This window comes from Pelophylax lessonae (genome assembly GCF_965119305.1).
Source record: "Pelophylax lessonae genome assembly, chromosome: 10".
Classification (NCBI taxonomy): Eukaryota; Metazoa; Chordata; class Amphibia; order Anura; family Ranidae; genus Pelophylax; species Pelophylax lessonae.
In genome coordinates, this window is record NC_138777.1 from 66,352,858 (window position 1) to 66,376,440 (window position 23,583).

The 23,583-nt window shown below is 40.1% G+C and overlaps 1 protein-coding gene across 1 annotated transcript in view; it reads right to left on the reverse strand.

Moving 5' to 3' along the window:
• The window catches only part of LUZP2 (leucine zipper protein 2), a 950,181-nt gene that overhangs the window by 468,513 nt on the left and 458,085 nt on the right, over nt 1–23,583 (reverse strand). Inside the window, exons 3-5 of the mRNA XM_082270449.1 lie at nt 19,836–19,906; nt 10,210–10,291; nt 5,263–5,325 (exon numbers count right to left, since the gene is read on the reverse strand). Of these exons, the coding sequence (XP_082126575.1) occupies nt 5,263–5,325; nt 10,210–10,291; nt 19,836–19,906 (216 nt within the window). The remainder of the gene's footprint in view (nt 1–5,262; nt 5,326–10,209; nt 10,292–19,835; nt 19,907–23,583) is intronic.

Genomic DNA, 23,583 nt, shown 5'->3' on the forward strand with positions numbered 1-23,583 from the left:
TTCTGTACTAGGCTTGTAGTTTCAAATATTGATTAATGTGCAGGCAAAATGCTAGATTCTAATACTTTCCGAAGTCAGGCTATCTAGAATCGAAGGTATATTACATTTACTGTGTATGGAAATAACAATACAAGGATAATGAAAATGTATCTATAAAAAGAAAAGGTGGAGATAAGAGTCTTTTTCTTAAAGTGCTGTTCTACTTGGAAACTCAAATGCCTTACAAAAATACTTAAATGTAAACTATAGTCTTTTTTGTGTTTCTGCAATGGGCACATAAAATGGATAAAGATAAGTGCTATCATTGTGTGGTAACAATGGATGTTGACAAAATAACATAGAAGAAAAACAAAAAGAAAACAAAAAAAACAATATACAGTTAATGTACGTCTGTTGCAGAAAAATAAAAGCTTTCTTTGATTTTTAGAACAAGGCCTTACCTTAGCCCCTGGTGTGCTCCATAGAAAATGTAATGACTTACTGGTATGTAGATTTGGGATGTAATAATTTGTAAAACCCAGGAAACAGTTCACTAGCTGACCTCATTAGCACACACACCCCACACCTATTAACTATGTTTGCACAGCATCCATGTGAATTTGCCTGGCTTGTTAATGTAGGCTGCCACAGCATCCTCAGCATTCCTCTCGATGGGCCCAGGCTGCATGCTAATCTACCTGGGGTCGCGGGTTGGACACCACTGATGTAGTGAAAGGGCCAACCTGATTGGATACAGAGTGAATGGATGGATAGGTGGGTCCTTCTATTCCATAGTTTTGATTAAAAAAAGGTGAACTTAGGTTTTAAGGTACCCAACCACATATGTATATGTTTAAAATCTACTTTTTTATTTGTAACTGAAAAAAGCATAAACACGTATTATTAAAAGAACACATGTTCACATTTCCATTAAATACCCAACATCTATGGGCAGGCGTCCCTGCCCTCTCGGCGCATTATGTTCCCATTTGGGGTGTTGGGAGGGCGGGTTTCACCTATTCACTAGGTTTAGTGATTTCCTCAAGAGTTAACCATCAAGATTTTCATTGTGCTTTAGACTACCGCTAGATGGGTAATCTTTGTTTATCGTTGAACTCACTGTTTTTATCCATCCAATGTTGTGCCTGATATTTGTGAGTTATTGTCACAATGTATTTTTCATATAAATGCTGTTATTTTTTATAGATTTCTTCAATAAAAACCTATTGAAAATAAATACCCAACAGCCTCATTCAAAGAGTTTCTTCGCACTCACAGTCTCTGTAACCATTTTTCTTACATTAGTTCCTAAACCCCTTGTACATAATGTACTCAAACAATATAGTAATCAACATAATGAGGGCATAAAACTGGGAGTGGGAGTAGCTCTCAACTTGACGCGTTTCCCCAAGAATGATTGTGCTCCTTTAGGAATGTGAATGAGGCATGTATTGCACTGTCTAGAAATGGTAGCCAACAAAAGTAGAAAGCAAAGATAAACAAGTGGGTGGTGGGGGGGATTGTGAAAATATTTTAGCCGTATTCAGAGTTATGACCCAAGATGTCAATGTGACCAGGTAATACAGGGGGTAAGCCAGGGAACCAAGACAGTGATCCCAGCCTAGACCAGTAAAATCCTTGGTTTTAGGTAAGGAGGGGAATCCGGTGTGGGAGTGGCGCTCACTCACTTTTCCCCCTACCTTTACCCCACCTTTTTTTTTTTTTAAATAAAAACATATTTTGTCTAGAGATACACTTTGAGAAACAATTAAAAGACTAATGTATAGATAGCTTCACTTATTTGCTTTTTGTCTGAAGCTGCTTTTCATTAGGAGATGACTTACAAAGTATATACACTTTACGCAACATGGTGATTGTCTGTTCATGACAAACATTCAAACAGTTTATAGGGTTTAAAAGACAGTTTTTTGCTGGCTCAATGCATAAAAATAACATAAAATAATTATTCTGGAAAAACCGTGTGTAAGCTCTGCGTAGCCATTCAGACTGTTATCACATAGCTGTAATTCATAAGGTAAGCTATTTTGTATATCATATTTTAAATGAAAATGTAAAAATAAACACCTTTACAAAAATCTGGAAAATCAGCTATTTAAATGTTCGCCAAATTCAATGTGATAGACTATGGTATATTTTATCTTGTAAAGGTATTTTTCTGATATCTTGTCCCTTAAAAAAGTTTCTATAAATTATTTGAAAGTTTTTCTTAAAACAGGGAGTATTAAATCCCTAACCAAAAATGTAATATATTGCAGTTTAGCAATCACTAGATGTGGTGGCTGCATTAGTATTACTTTTCCCTCAGTTTCCATCTGGTGATCTGTCCATCAACACACCTTTTGCATTAGAATGCCCCCACTCTGGATGAAGGAGCACATGGGGGCACATTTCTACAGCAGCAATCTCAGTCTTTGGAGAAGGTAACATAGTTGTGCTCAGGGGGTGTGGTGGATGTGCCTGGGCACACCCTAATCACCCCGCGCGGTTGTAAAAGTAGATGCACCCCTGTGACCCACAGGGTTACATAGTTACATAGTTAGTCTGGCTGAAAAAAGTCCTAGTTCAACCAATAGAGGAAAAAAATCTATAGATAGATAGATAGATAGATAGATAGATAGATAGATAGATAGATAGATAGATAGATAGATAGATAGATAGATAGATAGATAGATAGATAGATAGATAGATAGATAGATAGATAGATAGATAGATAGATAGATAGATAGATAGATAGATAGATAGATAGATAGATAGATAGATAGATAGATAGATAGATAGATAGATAGATAGATAGATAGATAGAAAGATAGACAGATAGATAGAGTATAAACATATATACACATATAAACATTCCTATACCCACAGTCGATCCAGAGGAAGGCAAAAAAAAACTGAAAAAGTATAATCCAATTTGCTCCAGCAGGGGGAAAAAATTCCTTCCTGATCCCCCAAGGGGCAATCGGATATTCTCTTGATCAACCTTAACTATAAATATCAGTATCCAGTTAAATTATATGTATTTAGTAAAGAATCCAGTCCATTCTTAAAACAATCTACTGAGTTGACCAGAACCAAGTCTTGAGGGGCTCTACTTCACATTTTCACAGCTCTTACTGTGAAGAAGTCTTTCCATATTTGGAGATGAAATCTCTTTTCCTCCAGACGTAAAGAGTGCCCCCTTGTCCTCTGTGATGACCTTAAAGTGAACAACCGCACACCAAGTTCACTATATGGACCCCTTATCTATTTATACATGTTGATCATATCCCCCCTTAATCTCCTCTTCCCTTCTTTTCAGTTAGTATGATCGAAAAATATTTGGCCTAACTTCTTACTTTTTTAAAATATTAGTGCCCTGGCTGTAATGGCATCAATAAATTTGTAAATAACAAGCTTGGAAAAAGAAAATACCTCAATGAATTCAAGCCAGAGACAGACAGGGTACTGGCATTTTCAAAAGGAAGTTAGTATTGGCAATGGCAACCTTTGTATTTCTTTAGTTCAGATACAAATTAAATTATACTGAAGTATACATGTTTTTCCAGGACACAGTCTCAGCTTATCTCAGAATGCCCTATGAGTCATTTTATTTGTGGGCTGTTTTTAAGGGGAACATCTTGACATGAAATAACTTCTAAATATAGAACAAGCCGTGCACAAACTAGACTCCGGTAAATCTAACATCTAACCAGAAAACCCAATAGTAGTTAATAGAGCATAATAGGCACCTGTCATAGTAATACCAAACGCTTAGTTCTTTGCTAGTTTGGAGGAATTGTCAAGAGTTTCAAAGTGAAACATTAAGTATAATATTTTCACTGTAAGCAAAAATTCTTTAGATTGTTAGAGATGTTCTGTGAAATGGCTATTTGTTACTAAGTATATGTGATATATATTTACTCTTAAAGGTTTTGCCTACCTATAACCCAAATTTACCCCAAAACTCCTCTCCTTCTCTACAGCATGGACCTATATTATTTACTAAAGGGAACAGTTTTATTTATTTTTATTCCTTGTGACATCATATCCAAGCTTTTAAAATGATAGAAGAAGCAGCTGCTCGAAGCACAGTTCTTACGGACTTAGGCATGCCCCAGAACTACATCTTCCAAGAGTCCTTTCCTCCCACATTGGGTAGGTTCTTGCAGGTCAATGCAGCAACACTATTTTGCTGAAAAGAAAACTCCTTTTATGCATGTGGAGTGGACCAGCAAGGGACGGGGAATAGATGAAATTCTGTAGTCCAGCAAGGGTGAACTTTTGTAGGGCTAGTAACTAGGGATTGACCGATTATCGGCAACACCAATATATCGGGGGCCGATATGCACTTTCCCCAATATATCGGAATCAGCCCCTGAGGTTACTGATATTGCCAATATTTAGGGAAAGTGCATGTACCGGAGTGATGCCTGCAGCTAGAGGCATCAACCCGGTACCGGTGTCCATAGCTGACTGTTGGCTGGCTTGTAATGACAACCGATGCCGCTGAGAAGCCACTCAGCTGTCATTACAAGGTTTTGTAGGGGATGTCTCCCCCCTCCCACCACCTTCCACGGCTCGCCTGGGTCTCCCGTCCCACCGAGAGACCCGGGCATCCTACCTCCAAAGAAAAGGAAGAGAAGACTCAATCAAAGCCGCATTCGGCTCTGATTGGGTCTCCATGTAAAAAACTCAGAAGTGATGACATCACTTCCGGGTACTCGGTGCCGAATTAAAAAAACTGACAGCATTCAAAACAGTCAAACTTGGAGTTTTGAATGCTTTTCAGTGTCGAGGAGGGGTTTGGGGTCTTTTAGACCCCCAGATCTCTCCACATGGAGAACCTTTGGAAAAAAAAAATGTTTTTTACATGTCTAGAAATATCGGCGAATATCAGCCGATACCGATATCCGATGACCAAAATATCAGTATCGGCATTAAAAAAACAATATCAGTCGATCACTACTAGTAACACTGCTTGAGATTTCAATGTTAACTTGCAATGTTAACTACCAGTAGGAAAGTAGGAGCTCACTGGATGTCTATCAGAATCATACAGTATTCATATTTATTTGAAATATTTTTAAAGGGATACAATGTGGGAAATATGTATGTATTGCAGATACGGTATGTACATATGTTGTTATTATTATTATTAATATGCCCAGATATCCGCTTAAACTACTCCAGAATTTCCAAATTTCAACATATTTGCAGGCCTTCAAATTCATTTTCATACACTATACAGTTTATATCTACATTTAAATAACAACATTTACTTACCTCATTCTGTAGATCCCTGATCATTTTAGTTTTCCGTTCCATTTCAGTTTTTAAAAAGTTGATCTACAAAATAAAAATGTAAATGATAAAGCATAAGGAACATTTATTTAAAGTGCTGCTCCCATCTTCACATAAATGTAACTTTAGAGGCAGGCAGTTTCCAGATTTAATAGAAAAAAAATTGAAAAATGTAAATGTGATAGAGAGTACACAGTAACAGATGTAAATGACTATCTATATTTTTATATACTTGATGTGATTCCTATAAGCAGTACTTTTAGTGTATTAATGAAAAATAATAAGAAATAACAAAATTATAGATTTGTTCTTGTGAGCATGAATAAAGTTATATTTTAAGAACAATGGATCAGACAGTAGTGTTGAGCCTTTATCAGCCTGTGGGCTACATTTATATTAAAAATACAAATTATGACAAAATATAAGGAAGGGGAGCCTACTCAAAGGCTCCACTCAGACACAATAAAATTATTGTCCTGCTACTTTGTTAACTAGCCCAATTTCCAATGACTAATGCTGGCCATATACTATACGAAAAATTGTTCTAACTCATTCTCGAAAAACAAACATTCGGCCATAAATTATTGTCAATGTGTTTTTTGTTTGTTTTGTTTGTTTTGTTTGTTTTTTCCCATATACCTAGTGCAAACAATTTGGACGAGAAACACATTAACCTTTCAATTTATCGTTCATTCGGCAGAAATTCTCCAAACTTGTCCTTCGTTTTTTCAGCTCAAAAACTTCACAACCGATTACCGATTCATGCACATTAACTGGCCGAAAAACGAAAGAACTGTCCAAATGACCGAATTTTGGCCAATTTTTCGTATAGTGTATGGCCAGCATAAGGATGCTCTTAGCTCTCAGTAAAAGGTGCCTTCTTCATCCCATTGATGGCAGTAGCGTCATAGGGCATGGTTCTCTGTGCGCAATTCTGCCAAGACTGCAGTGCTGTCAGTAAATACCATTGTGAATGCACCCTGAAACTGACCACCAATGTAAAGGAATATTTAATGGGGGAATTTCTATTGCCCAATAATCCTAAGGTGAGTTTTATTACTTCAGAGGTAAGAGATTCCTTTTGACTACCAGTGCAAAAAGGGCGTTTGAGGTCCTTTATAAATCTTACAGTCAAAATCAATACATATATTCTGGTCCCCATTTGTAGTGTGCATAAAACACACAAATAATGTGTTTCTGCATTAAATTGTGTATTCCTGTATGTTCCTTAACTTCTTGCCGACCACCAGCAGTACATATACTGCGGCAGGTCGTCTCTGTCCCGCGAAACAACGTAACTGTACGTCACTTTGCGGGACCACGAGTGGGGGCACGCGCGTGCACCCATTCATCAAAAGGGGAGCCAATCGGCCGGTCCAGCGGCCGCGATTGCTGCCAGGCACTCGCAATCTCTCCCCATGGAGACATAACAGCGATCTGCCGTTGTAAACACAGCAGACCACTGTTCTGTCAGTAATGAACACAGGGATCCTGTGTTCCTCTTATATAGGAACACAGGTCTCTGTATTCATTTAGTAAATACACCCCCCACAGTTAGAAATTACCCCCTAGGGACACATTTAACCCTTTGATCGCCCCTGGTGTTAACCCCTTCCCTGCCAGTGTCATTAGTACAGTAACAGTGCATATTTTTAGCACTGATTACTTTAGTAATGTCACTGGTCCCCCAAAAGTGTCAAAAATGTCAGTTAGGTATTCGATCTGTTGGCCGCAATGTCGCAGTCCCACTAAAAATCGCTGATCGCCGTCATTACTAGTAAAAAAAATAAAATAAATATAAATTACATAAATCTTTTCTCTAGTTTGTAGACGCGATACATTTTGTGCAAACCAATCAATATACTCTTATTGGGACTTTTTTTTACCAAAAATATGTAGCAGAATACAAATTGGCCTAAAATGATGAAAACATTAGATTTTTTTATTTTTTTCTTTTTAAATGGGAATGTTATATAGCAGAAAGTAAAAAATATATATATTTTTTTCAGAATTGTCGCTATTTTTTTGTTTATAGCACAAAAAAAAAAATCTCACAGGTGATCAAATTCCACCAAAAGAAAGCTCTATTTGTGGGGAAAAAAAGGACATCAATTTTATTAGGGTATAGTGTTGCATGACCATGCAATTGTCAATTAAACTAACGCAGTGCTGTATCGCAAAAAATGGCCTGGTCATTAAGGGGGAAAACATTCTGGTCCAAAAATGATCAAACTTTTGTAGTGAAACCACTGTGGAACAACAAAATCCTTAAAGGAGGAGTATAGGCAAACCTTGTTTGGCTGTACATCTCCTATGGATCACAGGAGTCTAATTTGTTTTGCACTCCTGTGACCCGTTTTCAGCAGAGAGCGGGCTTAAGCCCGCTCTCTGCTGATGTCACAGAAGTCAGCCCAGCCACCGTGTTATCAGGACAATGGCAGTCGGGATGCACCAGGTACCTGGACTGACATCTATTGTAGCCTCTCAACAAGCTGCTGAGAAGCTGAGCCAGCCACTCCCACCCCCTCCACAGCCCAGCGCTCCAGTGAGCAAGGAGGGGGCAGAGTAGAGAGATGTGACTGACAGTCACCAGCACTCTGCTCTGGGAGCTCTCAGAACCGAGCGATCTGCAGTGTTCGATCACTCGGTTCTCAGTGCAGAGGCACCTGGGGACTGATGCAGCATCAGACCAATGTTGCATCCACCTAGGTAAGTATGTATCCTGGAAAAAAAAATAAAGCTATACTTCTCTTTTAAGATTTCCAAATTAATCTTTTCAGTTTTACTTTCCCTTTCTCTTAGTAGCTCAGCTCACCCTCTGCCAACAGTAAGCTGGCAGCTTGCCAGCCTTCTAGTCTCTGATACTGAACTAGAATGACTGTTATTTCTATCATGAAGTCTGAGGATGAATTGCTCCACAATCACTGTAGCTATGGAGGTCAGTGATAGCTTATTTAAAAAACATAATTACTGCTTGTCTCAAATATGTAAATATTTCCATGTCAATAACCTGGAACAATTATACTTAAAAAAAAAAAAGAAGAAAAATGATAAGCAGCAAAATTGCTTACACAGTCTTTTTCCTTTAATTTAATTGCCAGCATTCTTTTGTTTACATTTAGCTGTCAGTAGGGAAACCCACTGACAGCTGATGAGTCATTGGTTGTTAAGGTCGTGGCAGGCGGCTTCCCTTAACAACCAGCTATTCTGCACACAGTATTCGATACATTTTCAACCAATTCGAATTTAAACCATTCTGAAAATTAGGAATTTGTTAGAAAATGAATAAACAAAGCAAAACAAAACTAAATGAATTCCAAAGCAAATCCATGAAACACAATTATTAACATAATGAATTTATTCAAAAACTAAACACATTTTTCCGTTCTGCACATGTCTAGTGTAAACCACAACTTAACTGACTTATATTTGGTTGCTGGAGTGTACCTTAGCAAACCACATTTGTTACTGAATTTGCCATAATCCATGTATTAATGATATGATGTTCGAGTTGCCGTGCTGTTAGAATGAGATTGAATTGTTCAGCCCACGTCATGGATGTATCAATGCTAAGGTGTAGGTGTAAACAGCTTTAACCAGTACATGTACGACGCTCGCTTGAAAGCCGCTAGGGGGTGAGTGCGCGCCACCGAAGGCGCGCTCCCACCCCCGCTCGTTCACGGGGAAGCTGGCGTGTGTGTCATGTGGCTCTGATTGCCGCCTGACACCGGGGATCTCTCCCCGCTGAGGTAGAGGAACGGTCGGCTGATGTACAGACAGCTGTCTGTCCTTCTCCCTGCAATTAACACAGAAACCATGTGATCCTGCTATATAGGATTGCATGTCTCTGTGATCATTTCACAAGCCTAACCCCCCCACAGTTAGAATCACTCCCCTAGGCTTACATTTAACCCCTTGATCACCAACAGTATTAACCCCTTCCCTGCCAGTGTCATTATTACAGTATCAGTGCACATTTTTAGCACTGATTACTGTAGTAATGTCACTGGTACCCTCAAAAGTGTCAAAAATTTCAGTTAGGGGTCCGATCTGTGCGCCGCAATGTCGCAGTCCCACAAAAAATCGCAGATCGCCGCCATTACTAGTAAAAAAAAAAAAAAAAACAATACAAATGACATAAATCTTTCCCGTAGTTAGTAGACGCAATAACTTTTGCGCAAACCAATCAAAATACGCTTATTGCGATTTCTTTCACCAACAATATGTAGATGTTGATTTTTAATTTTGTTTTTTTTTGTGAATGTCATATAAAAGAATGTGAAAAATATTTTTTTTTTTCCAAATCGTCGCTCTTTTTTTGTTTATAGCGCAAGAAATAAAAATTGCACAGGTGATCAAATACCACCAAAAGAAAGCTCTATTTGTGGGGAAAAAAAAGGATGTAACTTTCGTTTGGGTACAGCATTGCACGACCATGCAATTGCCCATTAAACTAACACAGTGCCGAATCGCAAAATAGGGCCGGGTCAGGAAGGGGGCAAATCCTTCCGGGGCTAAAGTGGTTAAATCAGGCCCGACATATCACAAATATCTTCTGCTATATGCCTATCCTCCTCATTACTTAAAAGGGAGTAAAGTTTCAGCAAAGAGACCCACATTATAAAGTCCCTTTTTATTTTGAAGGAGATAAATGTGAAAACTCAGAAAAGCTTTTGTGTAATCTTAACACAAGCGTTCATAACCCTAAAACTGCAAGTCGTTCTGTTTAATGTTAAACTGCCCATTACCCTGCACTTCCCAGCTCTGGGACACAAAGCCAGACCATTACCAAAAAAAATGCTTTTATGTGTTTTAAAAGCACTTCAAACCTGACTTTAGCACCCAACAAAAGCACAGCAACACAAAAACACAGAGAAAAAGAAAAATGGAAGCAGAGTAATTGGAGAGTCACATGACACAAACACTTACAGTGGCCTGCTGCTTCTCAGCCTTTTCAGAAGCCTCATTAAGTTGCTTCGTGAATGCTTCCTGTAGGGATTTCATTTCTTCTCTGTTTTATTAAAAAAAAAAAAAGAACTTTTGTTTTTTATCACAATATTATATAACAAGCTTATGCAATAACACACTGCAAAGAGCAAAGAGGATGTTTAAAGCATGGTTACTCATAACTACCAATCTGATTTTACCATTCATCAGTCAAATTGAACAATGAAAGATGATTCCTGATTGGCATATGTTGTCTTAGGGTCCTTTCACACGAACGATCCGATCAGATCCACCTGTCAATTTTTTAGGCGGATCTGATCGGATCCTCCATGCATCCCTGTGGAGCAGCGGATGTCAGCGGTGACATGTCTGCTGACACCCGCTGCCATCCGCATCTGATACTGTCCGTGAAATCTGGATGGATGAAAACCCTATTTTCCATCCGTCCAGGGGATCGGATCGGATGGGAGCGGATGAGAGCAGACAGGTGGTCTGTTCTCATCCGATTCCCCCATAGAGAGCAGCGGGGATCTGACACCTCCCTCTCCGCACACAGAGGAGAGAGGGAGCTGTTATACGCCCGCTCAGCGGGGATCAGCAGATCGATCCCCGCTGAGCAGAGAAGGGAGTTCATCGGAAGGCGGTTCGTGTGAAATGACCCTTAGTAAAAGGATATTCTCATGGATTACATTGAGCATTATTTTTTAGTTTTAACTACAGAAATGTTGATGTCCAGGCACACTCAGGAGTATAACATACACATTCCAATACTCCTCACCACTCCCACTGTCAGGCCCTTGATTATGAAGGCTGTGCACACCTGCACACACAGCCTACTGGTCTGGTAAGACCTGGATATAGGGCTATAGGCTTCTCTCTTCCCAAAGCACGTTGAAGCCCATGGATATGGGACTCCAATCCGAGAATTACAAAACCCAGAGAAAACTGAAATCCCAATTTTCTCCTTTCAAAACAGCCATTCTGGAGCCCCTCAAACTAACACAGTGGCAGAGCCCAGCATTTTCACTATATACACACACACATTACTGTGCCAAAGTTTTAGGCAGGTGTAAAAAAATACTGTAAGGTAAGAATGCTTTCAAAAATACATTTTATTTGTTTATTTTTATCAATATACAATATGCAAAGTGAGCAAACAGAAGAAAAATTTCAATCAAATATTTGGCATGACTACCCTTTGGCTTCAAACCAGCATCAATTCTTCTAGGTACACACAGTGCTTGTGTTCACAGTTTTTGAAGGAACTCGTCAGGTTCCAAACATCTTGGAGAGCTAACCACAGATCTTATGTTGATGTAGGCTGCCTGGAATCCTTCTGTCCCTTCATGTAATCCCAGACAGACCCAATGATGTTGAGATAAGGGCTCTGTGGGGGCCAAACCATCACAGCCAGGACTCCTTGTTCTCTTTTACACCTAAGATGTGGTAGTTCTTACTGACATTGGCTGTTTGGGGTTGAATTACTAAAGGCAAATAGACTGTTGCCCTCTGCAAATGCAGTTGTTCCAAAGCTTAATAAATGAGGTAAGGCTTCACTTTGCAAAGAGTACCCAATCACTTGCAAGAACAATAAAAAAATAATAAAAAAAACACATAATTGGATGATGGAAGTCAAAAGATCTTTTTGTCATTTACTAAGCTCTGGAGCAACTCTAAAATGCAGTCTTTTTTGCACTTTGTAAATCAACCTCTATGTTTGGGGTTGTTGTCCTGCTGTAGAATACATTTGGGGCCAATCACCCCCCCCCCCCATGATGGTATGGCATGATGGATAAGTATTTGCTTGTATTTCTCAGCATTGATGACACCATTGATCAGACGATGTTTAGGACTGTAGATGCAATGGTGGGCCAAGGGAACATCTTGCTTACTTCCCTACGTCATCTGAAGAGTTCCATCAGTAGCAACAGCATATAACTGGTGGAAACCAGAGGGCCCCAGGTACACTTATCAAGTGCCTGGAGAAGTCTGGCCAGAGGTGCTCATCATGGAAAAATTTAAGCCAAAAAGCCATACCAACAAAGTGGAAACAAGGCTAAGTGACTCAGCACAAAAACGTAGGAACTAGGGTGCAGAAAAATGTCAGCGCGTGCTCTGGACTAATGAGTCAAAATTTGAATTATCTGGCTGTAGCATGAGGCAGTTGGTTCTCCAAAGGGCTGGAGAGTGGTACAATAATAAGTATCTGCAGGCAACAGTGAAGCATGGAGGAGGTTCCTTGCAAGTTTGGTCAGAATCAATGGTGTCATCAATGCCGAGAAATACAGGCATATACTTATCCATCATGCCATACCATCTAGGAGGCATGTGATTGACCCCAAAATTATTTTGCAGCAGGATAAGGACCCACAATATACTGGCAATGTCCCTCAGAACTATCTTCAGTGTAAAGGAGTCCTGGAAGTGATATTTAAACCCACAGAGGCCTGACTCAACACCATCAAGTGTGTCTGGGATTACATGAAGAGATAGAAAGATTTGAGAAAGCCTACATCCACAGAAGATCTATGGTAAGTTCTCCAAGATGTTTGGTAAAACCTACCTGCTGAGGTCCTTGAAAATGTATGTGCAAGTATACCAAGAAGAATTAATGCTGTTTTGAAGACAAAGGATAGTCATGCCAAATGTTCATCTGATTTGGATTTCTCATCTGTTCATTTACTTTCCATTTTGTTAATTAACCGCTTCCGGACAGTTATACTGCTGCAGGGTGGCCCTTTGTCGCGAACCAACGTAGGTAAACATCGGTCGCGCGCCTGCAGCTAGGGGGTGAGCGTGCGGCGCGCTCCCGCCCCCACTCGGGAGCAGGGACTCCGATGCATGGGGCAGATGGCTCTGATTGCCGCCTGATACCCGCGATCGCAACCCGCTCAGAGAGAAGAACGGTCAGCTGGTGTAAACACAGCTGACCGTTCTACTCTCTGGAATGATCACAGAGCCCTTGTGATCCTTCTATGCAATTTTTTGCGGGACTGCGACATTGCAGTGGACAGATCGGACCCCTAACTGACATTTTTTACACTTTCGGGGGGACCAGTGACATTACTACAGTAATCAGTGCTCAAAATATGTACTGTTACTGTAATAATGACACTGGCAGGGAAGGGGTTAACACAGTAAGTGTTCAAGGGGTTAAATGTGTACCTAGGGGCGTGTTTCTAACTGTATGGGGGCTGGGCTTGTGAAATGATTTTGTATCTCTCTCTGCCCCTTCCTACTGTTCAGTGCTAGTTAGTTCAGTCCTAGCTAGACCTTCCCTGTTTCTTCAATGTTGCCTCAGTCAGTTTTAGTTCTTTTTAGAGAAATGGCTTAGAAAAGTCATTGTCTTCTTACAATTCAAAAGACTGAATGAACATCCTCTGTGCTGTACTAATTTGAAGTAAAACCGCCTTGTCTTATTGAAGAGTTAAGCTGTTTGTGTATGGTGTCAAGTCAGAGGATGATCATATTTTCCAGACAGATTGGGTCAATGAAGGTATATCAATGCATAAAGCAGCATTTAAAAAAGAATTGTTCAGGGAGCATTTGCAGCTTCACCAGAGGCTACAACTAGTATAATGAGCACAATATTCTCACAGACTGTGGGATCCCTATAAATCTTAAGCTGTACCATATTCTCCAAGCTTGTTGAGAGATTGTATCATCGGACCTTAAAAAATGTGTTGGACCTTGAGATCATTTAAGAGTCCTTCAGTAGTCCGTGAAGCACTATAATCCTAGTCCCCAAGCCAAAAGGAGCTGGGTGGTTTTGTATGGATATTTAAAAATGAAAAAAAAGTCTCCAAGCTGGTTTAGTTCCAAACCAGTGCATCACTACTTATGATTTAACAAGGAGTTCTTGGAAGATTCCACTCTTCAAAGATGCTACAGACAAAGCAGCTTTTGCCATGCCAGAGGGTGGTTTGCTTTGTTTCTTTTTGAACATGCTGCATTAAAAATGTAATTGTTTGTTGTCTTATAACAAGTCAAGACAAGTCAGGACAAACCTGACTTGACTGTTCCTGAGTGCCTCTGTCTTATGTAATGGTTTACTACTGTCAATACTTTTTTTTTTTTAAAGTGTTACTAAACCCACAACAGTAAAATCAGTCTGTATATGCAGTAAAGCATGCTTGTTATTCTCACTGTGGAGCCTAAGGGGTTAATATGCTGCAATGTGTAAAAAGGCTGTTTGATCCTGTCTTCTCCGATCCTCTCCTTCTTCCACTGTCCCCAATCCATCTCCTGATAAGACAGAGCCTTTGGAGTCAATCTGCCCATGCTCAGTTTGGTGTGTATTGCTATAGGGTTTTTTTTTTTTTTTTCTTGGGAGGGTGCATGCGATCAGCACAGGGCCAATCAGCGCTGCCCAGACACAGGATCAGGAGTCATGCAGCCTCACAGGACAGTCAGAGTAGAATGAAAGTTAGAGTAGAATGAAAAATCCTCCTACAAGCTTTAACCAGACACTGATAGAAATCACAAGGCTGCTATATACTGCTAATGAAAAAAGAAATTTAGCAGTTTATATTTTCTAAAATAATTGCATTTCCATGTTATGTGTACTGTAGGAGACCAGATATAGTGAATGCAGGGTCCTGGGTTTAGTAACACCTAAAAATTTGTCATAGAGGCACAGCTACATTTTAACAAATGCTTAGAGCAAGCCTTTGGCCTGGAAAAAAAAAAAATATTTGATTGCATGCTTAAGGGTCTATTTATCTATGCTTTAACACAAGTTTCACTTAACTTTCACCCAAGACTCATTTATTTTTTTACATAGGCTTAAATTAGAAAAATGAATGAATGTTGGGTATAAATTGGGTTAATCATGGGTGAAAATACTGTTAAAATGACCACTTAAATTACTTTCTAAAAAATAAAACATATGCTGCTAAAGTATAACTGAATCTTAGAATATACAGTATATAGAAATGTCCATGTAATTTATTACTTTGCAAGTATGAAGACAACTGAAGGACAGGTCAAGTGAAGATTTGCAAAAGGTTTTACATGCTTTGTTTTGTTTAAAAATGTTCTCCCATATTGCTCATGGAAAAAAAAAAAAAAGATTTTCAAAAAAAGATTTATGAAATCTTCTGTATACACCACTCAAGTAGAAAAAAAGATTAATTTTACAAATTGAAAAGCCTCTCTGAGAGTGAAGCTCTGTACTTCAGTGAAGTCAGATCACAAAAGAAATAAAGTCACCGAAATTGTAAAGATTTACAGTGGAATGCTATAAATTTTCAGCCCACATTTTAGCTTCTGCAGTGTTTTGAAACATGTTTTATGATCCTGACTTTTGAGGTCTTTCCTGGGAATGAGGAATATGCTTTAGAATTTTTAATAGTTAGCCATCACAAAAAAACTTTGTCAAGATTGTACTTTTTTTCATATTTTTATTGCTCATGGGAAGTAGATTAAAGAGACGCAGTCACCTTTCCCGTTCATGGTAAACGGACAGTGTATTTTTAAAGAACTGACTGCACCTTGCCAGTCCTTTACCACTACAGTCCCCATTTCAGTTGATAACAATACCCAAACCTTCCTAATATGGGCAAAATGCGACCTCCTCCTAAGTGATGGTGTTCAGGTCTAACAGCTCATTTTTAATGCCCATGTAGCACCCTTTTTAGGTAGGTGCTTGGCAAATTATAAAGGAGGCCCTGTCTGCTTATCAGGGGGGTCTAATTGTTCAGCTAGGCTGTCATGTGTTCTCAGGTGTGTCTGTTCAGCTTGGGGAGTCTCCCCACTGTGTCCAATGATGGCTCTTATTGGACAGTGGAGGAAACCTGGCCAATAGCACATCAAGGCCTGTATTTATCCCAGGGGGCAGAATCTGCTGCAAAGCATCATGGGAGGGGGTATAACTCTGAGGGGAGCATGTGACAGGGTGTCTTTGGCGGGAAGCAGAGTCCCAGGAGGAGGGTGACGGCTGTCTCTCTTCCTGTCAGCGCTAGTGAAGGTGTCCTCGGCGGTCAGCCTGAAGGACAGAAGGTTGAGCTGAGCTGCAGAGAGGGATCCAGTGTGCTGTGGACTGTGTGGAGCTGCTGGGCAGGAGTTTTCAGGAAAGCAGTGTCGTGAGTACTGGAAACTACCCAAGGGTCTGCCTAGGATAGGGGACCACTCCAGGAGGTCTGAGGGATCCAGAGCCAGCTAACCTTTAGAGAAGGCTTAGAAAGGGGGTGCCAGTGTCTGAGCCTTGAAGATAAGTGTAAGAAAGGGGGCGCCGGTGCGGGCCCTGAAGTGTTACAGCAGTGCAGCAGATCAACAAGTAGCTACCTCAGCCAGGAGGGCTAAAGGGAGCAGTACAGAGGACTTTGTGCCACAAAGGAGTGTCAGAAGTCAGCTCAGAGTTAACCGACAGCAAGTCAGCGTTAACCAGTGCCAACCGGCATTGACCGGCATCCAGCCAGCGTCAAGTCAGCGTCAATAGGCATTTTTCAGTTGTTCCATTCAAATTGTGCATAGCTCAGCCAGAGGAGTGTCCCACTCATCCCTTCTCCCATCCAAGTTCTCAATAAACCTAAAAAACCCAAAGATACTGGACTGTTTCTTGTCTCAGTACTCACACTTGGAGAACATGCTTAAATGTGCTGTTGTTACTAGCGGTAACCCTGGTGGACCCACATCCAGCAAAACGGCTGGGAATCCTGCTACACCCCCATGACCAGAAAAATGACATCACTGCTCCGCGAAGTATCTGACACAAGCCAGCACTCGGGATATTAGTGCTGTGACTGAAGAAGAAGTGGCAAGAAAATACCGGCAAAGGGAGTTTCATTGGTTCAGGCCGGTAAAACTTCACTTTGCCATCAATGCAAGATGACAGTGTCTCTTTAACCACTTGCCACCTGCCATGCAGATTTACTGCAGCAGGGTGGCTTGGCTGTGCAAAATTACATAGTTCTATGTGATTATGTGCACGCTGTTTTGATGGAGCGCACGCGTTGCTGGAGCAGCGCTCCCGCTGTGATTAGACACAGTGGGAGGCAAACCGCAGGAGTAGCGGGCTTGATCGCCGCCGGCCCCCCACGATCTTTGGCAATACTGACAGGAGAGCCATCTGGTATGTAAACAATGCAAGATGGCTCTCCTGTCAGAAAGGCAGGGAAAGATTGTGTGATTCAGCAAAGCTGAATCACCGATCTCTCTCTAACAAGGGAAGGGGAGAATAGAGCAGCGCCACCGCAGTGTAGATTAAAAAGATAGGTTTATTGCATAATAATAAAATTAAACCTATCTTTTTAATCTACACTGAGGTGGCACTGCTCTCTTCTCCCCTTCCCTTGTTTGTTTTGCTACGGAGTCCCATCTAGCTCTGTTTGGAGTCAACAGCCACCCCGCTCACCCATAGATTTCTACTCAAGACTGTTGCTTACATACTTTGTCTACCATCAGAAGTGACTATGAGCTCTTATCCCATATGCATCATTATGCATGCACAGGCTATATAATCATCACTCATTATTTGCAATACTTGCCTTACAAACGCTGGCCTATGTTTTTTTTTTTTTTTACCAATCTCTCTCTGCCTCTGTTAAATCCCTCCCCAAAACAGTTAGAAAGCACATATAGGGAACACACTTAACCCTTCGATCACCCCCAGTGTTAACCCCTTCCTTGCCAATGCCATTATTACAGTAACAGTGCATATGTATTGCACTGATTACTGTAGTAATGTCACTGGTCCCCCCAAAAGTGTCAAAACTGTCAGTTATGGGTCCGATCTGTCCGCTGCAATGTCGCAGTCCCACTAAAAATCGCAGAACACCGCCATTACTAGTAAAAAAATCAAAATGAATCAAAATGACATAAATCTTTCCCTTAGTTTGTAGATGTGATAACTTTTGTGCAAACCATTCAAAATACGCTTTTTAGGATTTTTATTACCAAAAATATTCTAGCAGAATACAAATTGGCCTAAACTGAAAAAAAAAATTATATTTTTTACATTTTTTTTATTGGGATGTTTTATAGCAAAAAGTAGAAAATATTGGTGTTTTTTTCAAAATTGACGCTCTCTTTTTTGTTTATAGCGCAAAAACAAAAAAAACACAGAGGTGATCAAATACCACCAAAAGAAAGCTCTATTTGTGGGAAAAAAAAGACATCATTTGTATGTGGGTACAGCGTAGCTCTTCCACGCAATTGTCAGTTAAACAACGCAGTGCCAGATCTCAAAAAATGGCTTGGTCATTAAGGGGGTAAAACCTTCCGAGCTGAAGTGGTTAAAGAAAATGTTTCCAAATTCAGCACAAAGGATGCTTATCATATTTTAGAGCAGGGGTGTCAAAATCAATTTAATCCTGGGCTGCATCAGCATTATGGTTGCCCTCGAAGGGCCAGTTGCATCTGAAAGGCTATCATTCAAATTTTTCCAGGCCTTTTTTTCTCTTAGAGGATAGGTGCAGGAACTCAGTCATGCCCCCCACCCCTCCAGCCGAGCCGCATAGAATGGTGGATGTGGCCAAATTGCAGTAGGAGGATCTTAACGGGGCAATAAACACCAGGAGTATGTTAAGTGTGGAGCTCCACTTTCACCTACCCAGCCCGGCTCTAGTACCACCTGGCAGTGTAGGCAGCTCCGCCATTCTCTTTCATTTGCAAGGAGATCAACGGGTGGCATCTCTGCAACCAGGCCAGGGGAGTGGAGGGCGAGAGCTAGAGGCGGTGGAACAGAGTTCTGCCACATGCTGCCTGAAAAAAAAGCCCTGGGTGCTAGGACCACATACAATGGCCTGCAGGGCCGGTTTAGGCCCACGGGCCTTGTGTTTGACACATGTGTTTTGGAACAATGTTTCCCATCGTATATAGGTATACAACTAGTGGAGCATATGTTAACTCTGGGTAGCACGTGGCAAGTCTTGACCCGTAGATAGAATTAGCCAAGCAAACTCTTTATTTGTGAGTGCATATTATATCAGCGATACAGCAATTTTTAGGGAATTTGTCTTCTTTGATGTGTTAACACTGTACAAATTCACTGGCTGGCTTGCCTAGGTGGTGTGGCTTGAACTGGTGAAATTGGCACTTATAGCCTAATCCAACAGGTCTCTTTTAATTTTAACAATGTGGGAGTCCAAAAGACTAGCAAAGATATATTTTTAGCTGTACGATGGTTAAAAAAGAACGCTAAAACACATGAGTTTAGAACAGTGGATTGTAAAATGATATCCTCTCTACAAATCAATGTAATATTATCTCTGTTCAGTGGCTTTACTCATATATAAGCTTTTCATAAAAATAACATCATTTGTGGAGATTGCTCCAGAATACATGAATGATGGGAAAGAAAAAGATTAGCATCTACGAAAAAGCCCTTAGGGTTTGTGTAAACTGTCACTGCCTAGAGGAGGCTGATAAAAAAAAAAACGGCGAGAATATTTCTTATCCACTTGTATCAGTTTCCCTTGGGAAGTGTTTGTATACACAGCAGGTGCACTGTCCATAGGGTTTATTAAACCTTACAAGAGATATAATTGAGCTCCACTCAGGTTCCTTCAAGAAAGCTTGGAACAGACAGAAATCAGGCACAATGCAAGCACCTGTCCACTTGTACTGTTACAACATAAAATAATAGACTAAATTGTTGTTTATTTTACCTCTGCTTTTCTTCTATTTCCATCAGCTTTTGCACATCACTCTTGGATGATGCTTCATTGTTTTTCATGGGCTAGGGAAGAAAAAAATAATTACTTCTTTAACATGTCAAAATAACTAATTTACTACTAATAATTTAAATGCTGTGAAACAAAGGTTACATTTTTAACTGTAGCTAGGCAGTACCCTGAAAAATTTACCCTTTGTCTTACATTTCTTAGGAAAAATAACAGTGAGCTTCCTGGTATGTAAGTGTGCATACTCTTAGCTGTATATCTGAAGTGTGAGATTAAGGAACTGTGCATTTGGCTGCTAGTGTCATGAGATTTGGTGATGTCAAGCTCACTCTTGTTTTGGAGACTTTAACATGGGGAAACAAAAGCTCTGCCTCTACCAAGATGTCCGCCTCCACACAGAGATATAGTGTAGAACAAAATTTGATAGAATCCTATCACTTAGTACCCAGTGCTAGTGGCCATCATCCCGATAAGTAGATACAGAAAGGGTACCCCCAATGATTTGGGACTTTACATGCCACTAAAGCACTGAACAAAAATTACAACTGTGTATAAATAATTAAACAATTTTATTACATATAAAACAAAATATTGTGAACAAACAATTATATATCTTGCACATGACTAGATATGTGTGGCATTTAAAACCTGCATGCAAGGACAGACCAGTATCCAAACAGAAGACTCCTAGGCACCATTAGTGGAAAGAACCGGACAGGACCCTACGCGTTTCGGGTATGAAAACCCTTCTTCAGGGGTCAACCAGAGTTCTATGCACAATGTATATCAAGAGAAGTCTTTTTTGTAAGGGTAACTGGGCTGTCAATTAAAACCAGTGTTAGCCGGGAAAGAGGTGTCTGGTCTCACTAGGACATAGTTCACTGAGAAGAGAAATATTAAAGGCAATGGCCGACAATTGGCAAAATCGTGGGCGCCACGATGATCCACTGTTGATCCTAGATAGTTCCCATAGATGGGCCAGTGTGATATCTATGAAGTCACTGTTATAAGTAAGTATTGCTCGTGGCTAGAGGTAAGCGGAGTATATAGGAATGACAATCCGAGGACGTGGAGTAAATCCTATGTCCTGCCTCAGTGGGAGAAGGCAGCCTCTGGTCCTGTCCGGTTCTTTCCACTAATGGTGCCTAGGAGTCTTCTGTTTGGATACTGGTCTGTCCTTGCATGCAGGTTTTAAATGCCACATATATCTAGTCATGTGCTAGATATATAATTGTTTGTTCACAATATTTAGTTTTATATGTAATAAAATTGTTTAATTATTTATACACAGTTGTAATTTTTGTTCAGTGCTTTAGTGGCATGTAAAGTCCCAAATCATTGGGGGTTCCCTTTCTGTATAGTGTAGAACAAGACACAGTAAGTAAGAAGGAGCTGCCAGTTCAGTCTAAACATAGCTTTTGACTGAATTGTTTTATTCTGAGGTTTGGCAAGTGGCCAGACTAAATTGGTGTTTGGCCAAGTCGAACCTTCTGCTGCAGCCGAAAGTGATACAGTTGGCAGTAGTAATACCACTGATGGTAAATGTGACAGCTTCCACTCAGGCTAGTTGTTAGGTAGCCAGCAGCTGCTGACATCCTAAAACCATTACTTATCTCCTCCCGACCCATTCAGCTGTCAGCTGGGTATTCCTGGCTGACATTGGAATATAAACAAAGGGGTGAAAACTGTTAAAAAAAAGATCCTTCAGGTCTTGTATGGATCTATTTGTTCAAAGAAAAAGTTTGACCGCACTCAGGAGTAAATAAACTGGAAGTGTTTAATTCCCATAAACTTGAATACATAGGTGCATCATTCAGACATGGGACAGGTTGACGCGTTTCACAATTCCACAGATCGCTTACTCATAACCATCATTGGTGCGGTCAAACTTTTTCTTTGAACACTTGACGATTGGATGGCGGATCCGACCGGCACCTGAGTGATTCGCCTCACCTGAGCGGCTTTTTTCTGTTGCTACACTTGTATGGATCTATGACATGAGGCTCCTCTCAAATACAATTCCAGATCCTTCACAAATAGTAAATAAACACACACACTTTTTGACAAGTTCTTAAAAAATGTTTTAAAAAAAAAGCACCATTATGTAAATTCATTGCCAATCATGTCATCCAAAGACTTAAACAAATAGGTAGGGTCTCCAAGGTTGCGTTATTGACCAGATATGGAAATATACTTATATTTGGTCAGATCTGTGATCCCAGCGACATCATTGACCAAGTATGGAAATGTCTATATTTGGTCATTGATGTCACAGGACTGGGAGATTATGGAAGTGGATTCTGAAAAAAAGCCCTGGGTGCTAGGGCCACATACAATGGCCCTAGCACCCAGGGCTTTTTTTTTTTTTTTCTTTTCCTTTCAGCAGATCAACGACATTGTTTATCATGATCAATGTTAATCTTTAGGGGCCTATTTTAATTAAAGGACTGTGTGTTTTTTATTTATTTTTAACTTTTTTTGTGTGTGAATGGGGGTGGGGGTGCTATGTACCTCTTACTCATTCACATGGTAGGAATATTATTATGGCATAGCATAATAACCATGTAGAATGATTGTAGAATAGCATAATGGCTAGTCTATACTCACAGTAATTGGTCTACTTTCTTCAATATCCCCATTCACATCCCTGATTCATTCTAAACTTAAGATACTATGTAAGTTTGATTCTTCTGTGGGGTGTATAATCTCACTAAGGAAATTATCCTAGGAATTCAGTATTAACACTAGAATTGTATTACATCTCCTTCCTCCATACTTTCTTTCTCTTATAGCAATATTTTTATCATATATATTGCAGTTGTCTTTTGGTGACTCCAGTGGCTATGTCGCTCTGGGTGGCATGGTCGTCCTATGCAGTGGCACCCATCTGACAGCAGCATCTTCTTACATATTTTATGCTTGGTAACTGATTGCTCCTATTAAATATTCTTTGATAGGTTAGTCAGTATCTATATATAATGGCATATATTCATTCTGAATTTAAAATTCTGTTTACAATTGCATGATAAATATAATTTTTACTCTGCAGAACATTTTTTAAACCTACCTGTTTGCACCCCAGTAGAAGAGAATGTGTCTCCAAATGCCACGGGTGTCATCAGACACCACATGAGTAATATGTTCTATCAAACTGTCTAGAACCTTTTTGTTTGTAACCAGTTACCTTTTTATGTGTATACTTTATTATATGACATTTTTTGATACGCTTGAATATAGCTACACACTGAATATGCCGCATGCTGCATACAAAGTCCCTGTTAAGCCCCGGACACACGCGTCGAAAATTGGCAGAGAATTTTCGGCCAACATCCGATCTGCCGATTTTCGGCTTGTTAGTATGATGCTTCCGACAACCAACTCCGACTTTTCGGGTGAAAAAAATCTGGTGCGCAGACTATAAAATTTTTGTTGGCCGTCAACACAACGGCCGATTTTCGTGCAGTCAGTATAGATTTCGACAGGGAAAAATCTGATGAGCAAGTCTGGGCATGCTCAGTGAAGAAAGAACACAAAGAAAACAAACCAACACATGACATCACTTCTGAAGTAGAATTTTGTTGGCCGAGAAAATTTGTGTGCAGTCTAGGCACATTCCAACCAACAAAACACAACTTGGACAAAAGTCTCTATGATCGGTCGGCCGATAATCGGAATACACACCTAATGTAGATATGTGCGTATACAGTATACAAGCAGAATGTACAATGCAATG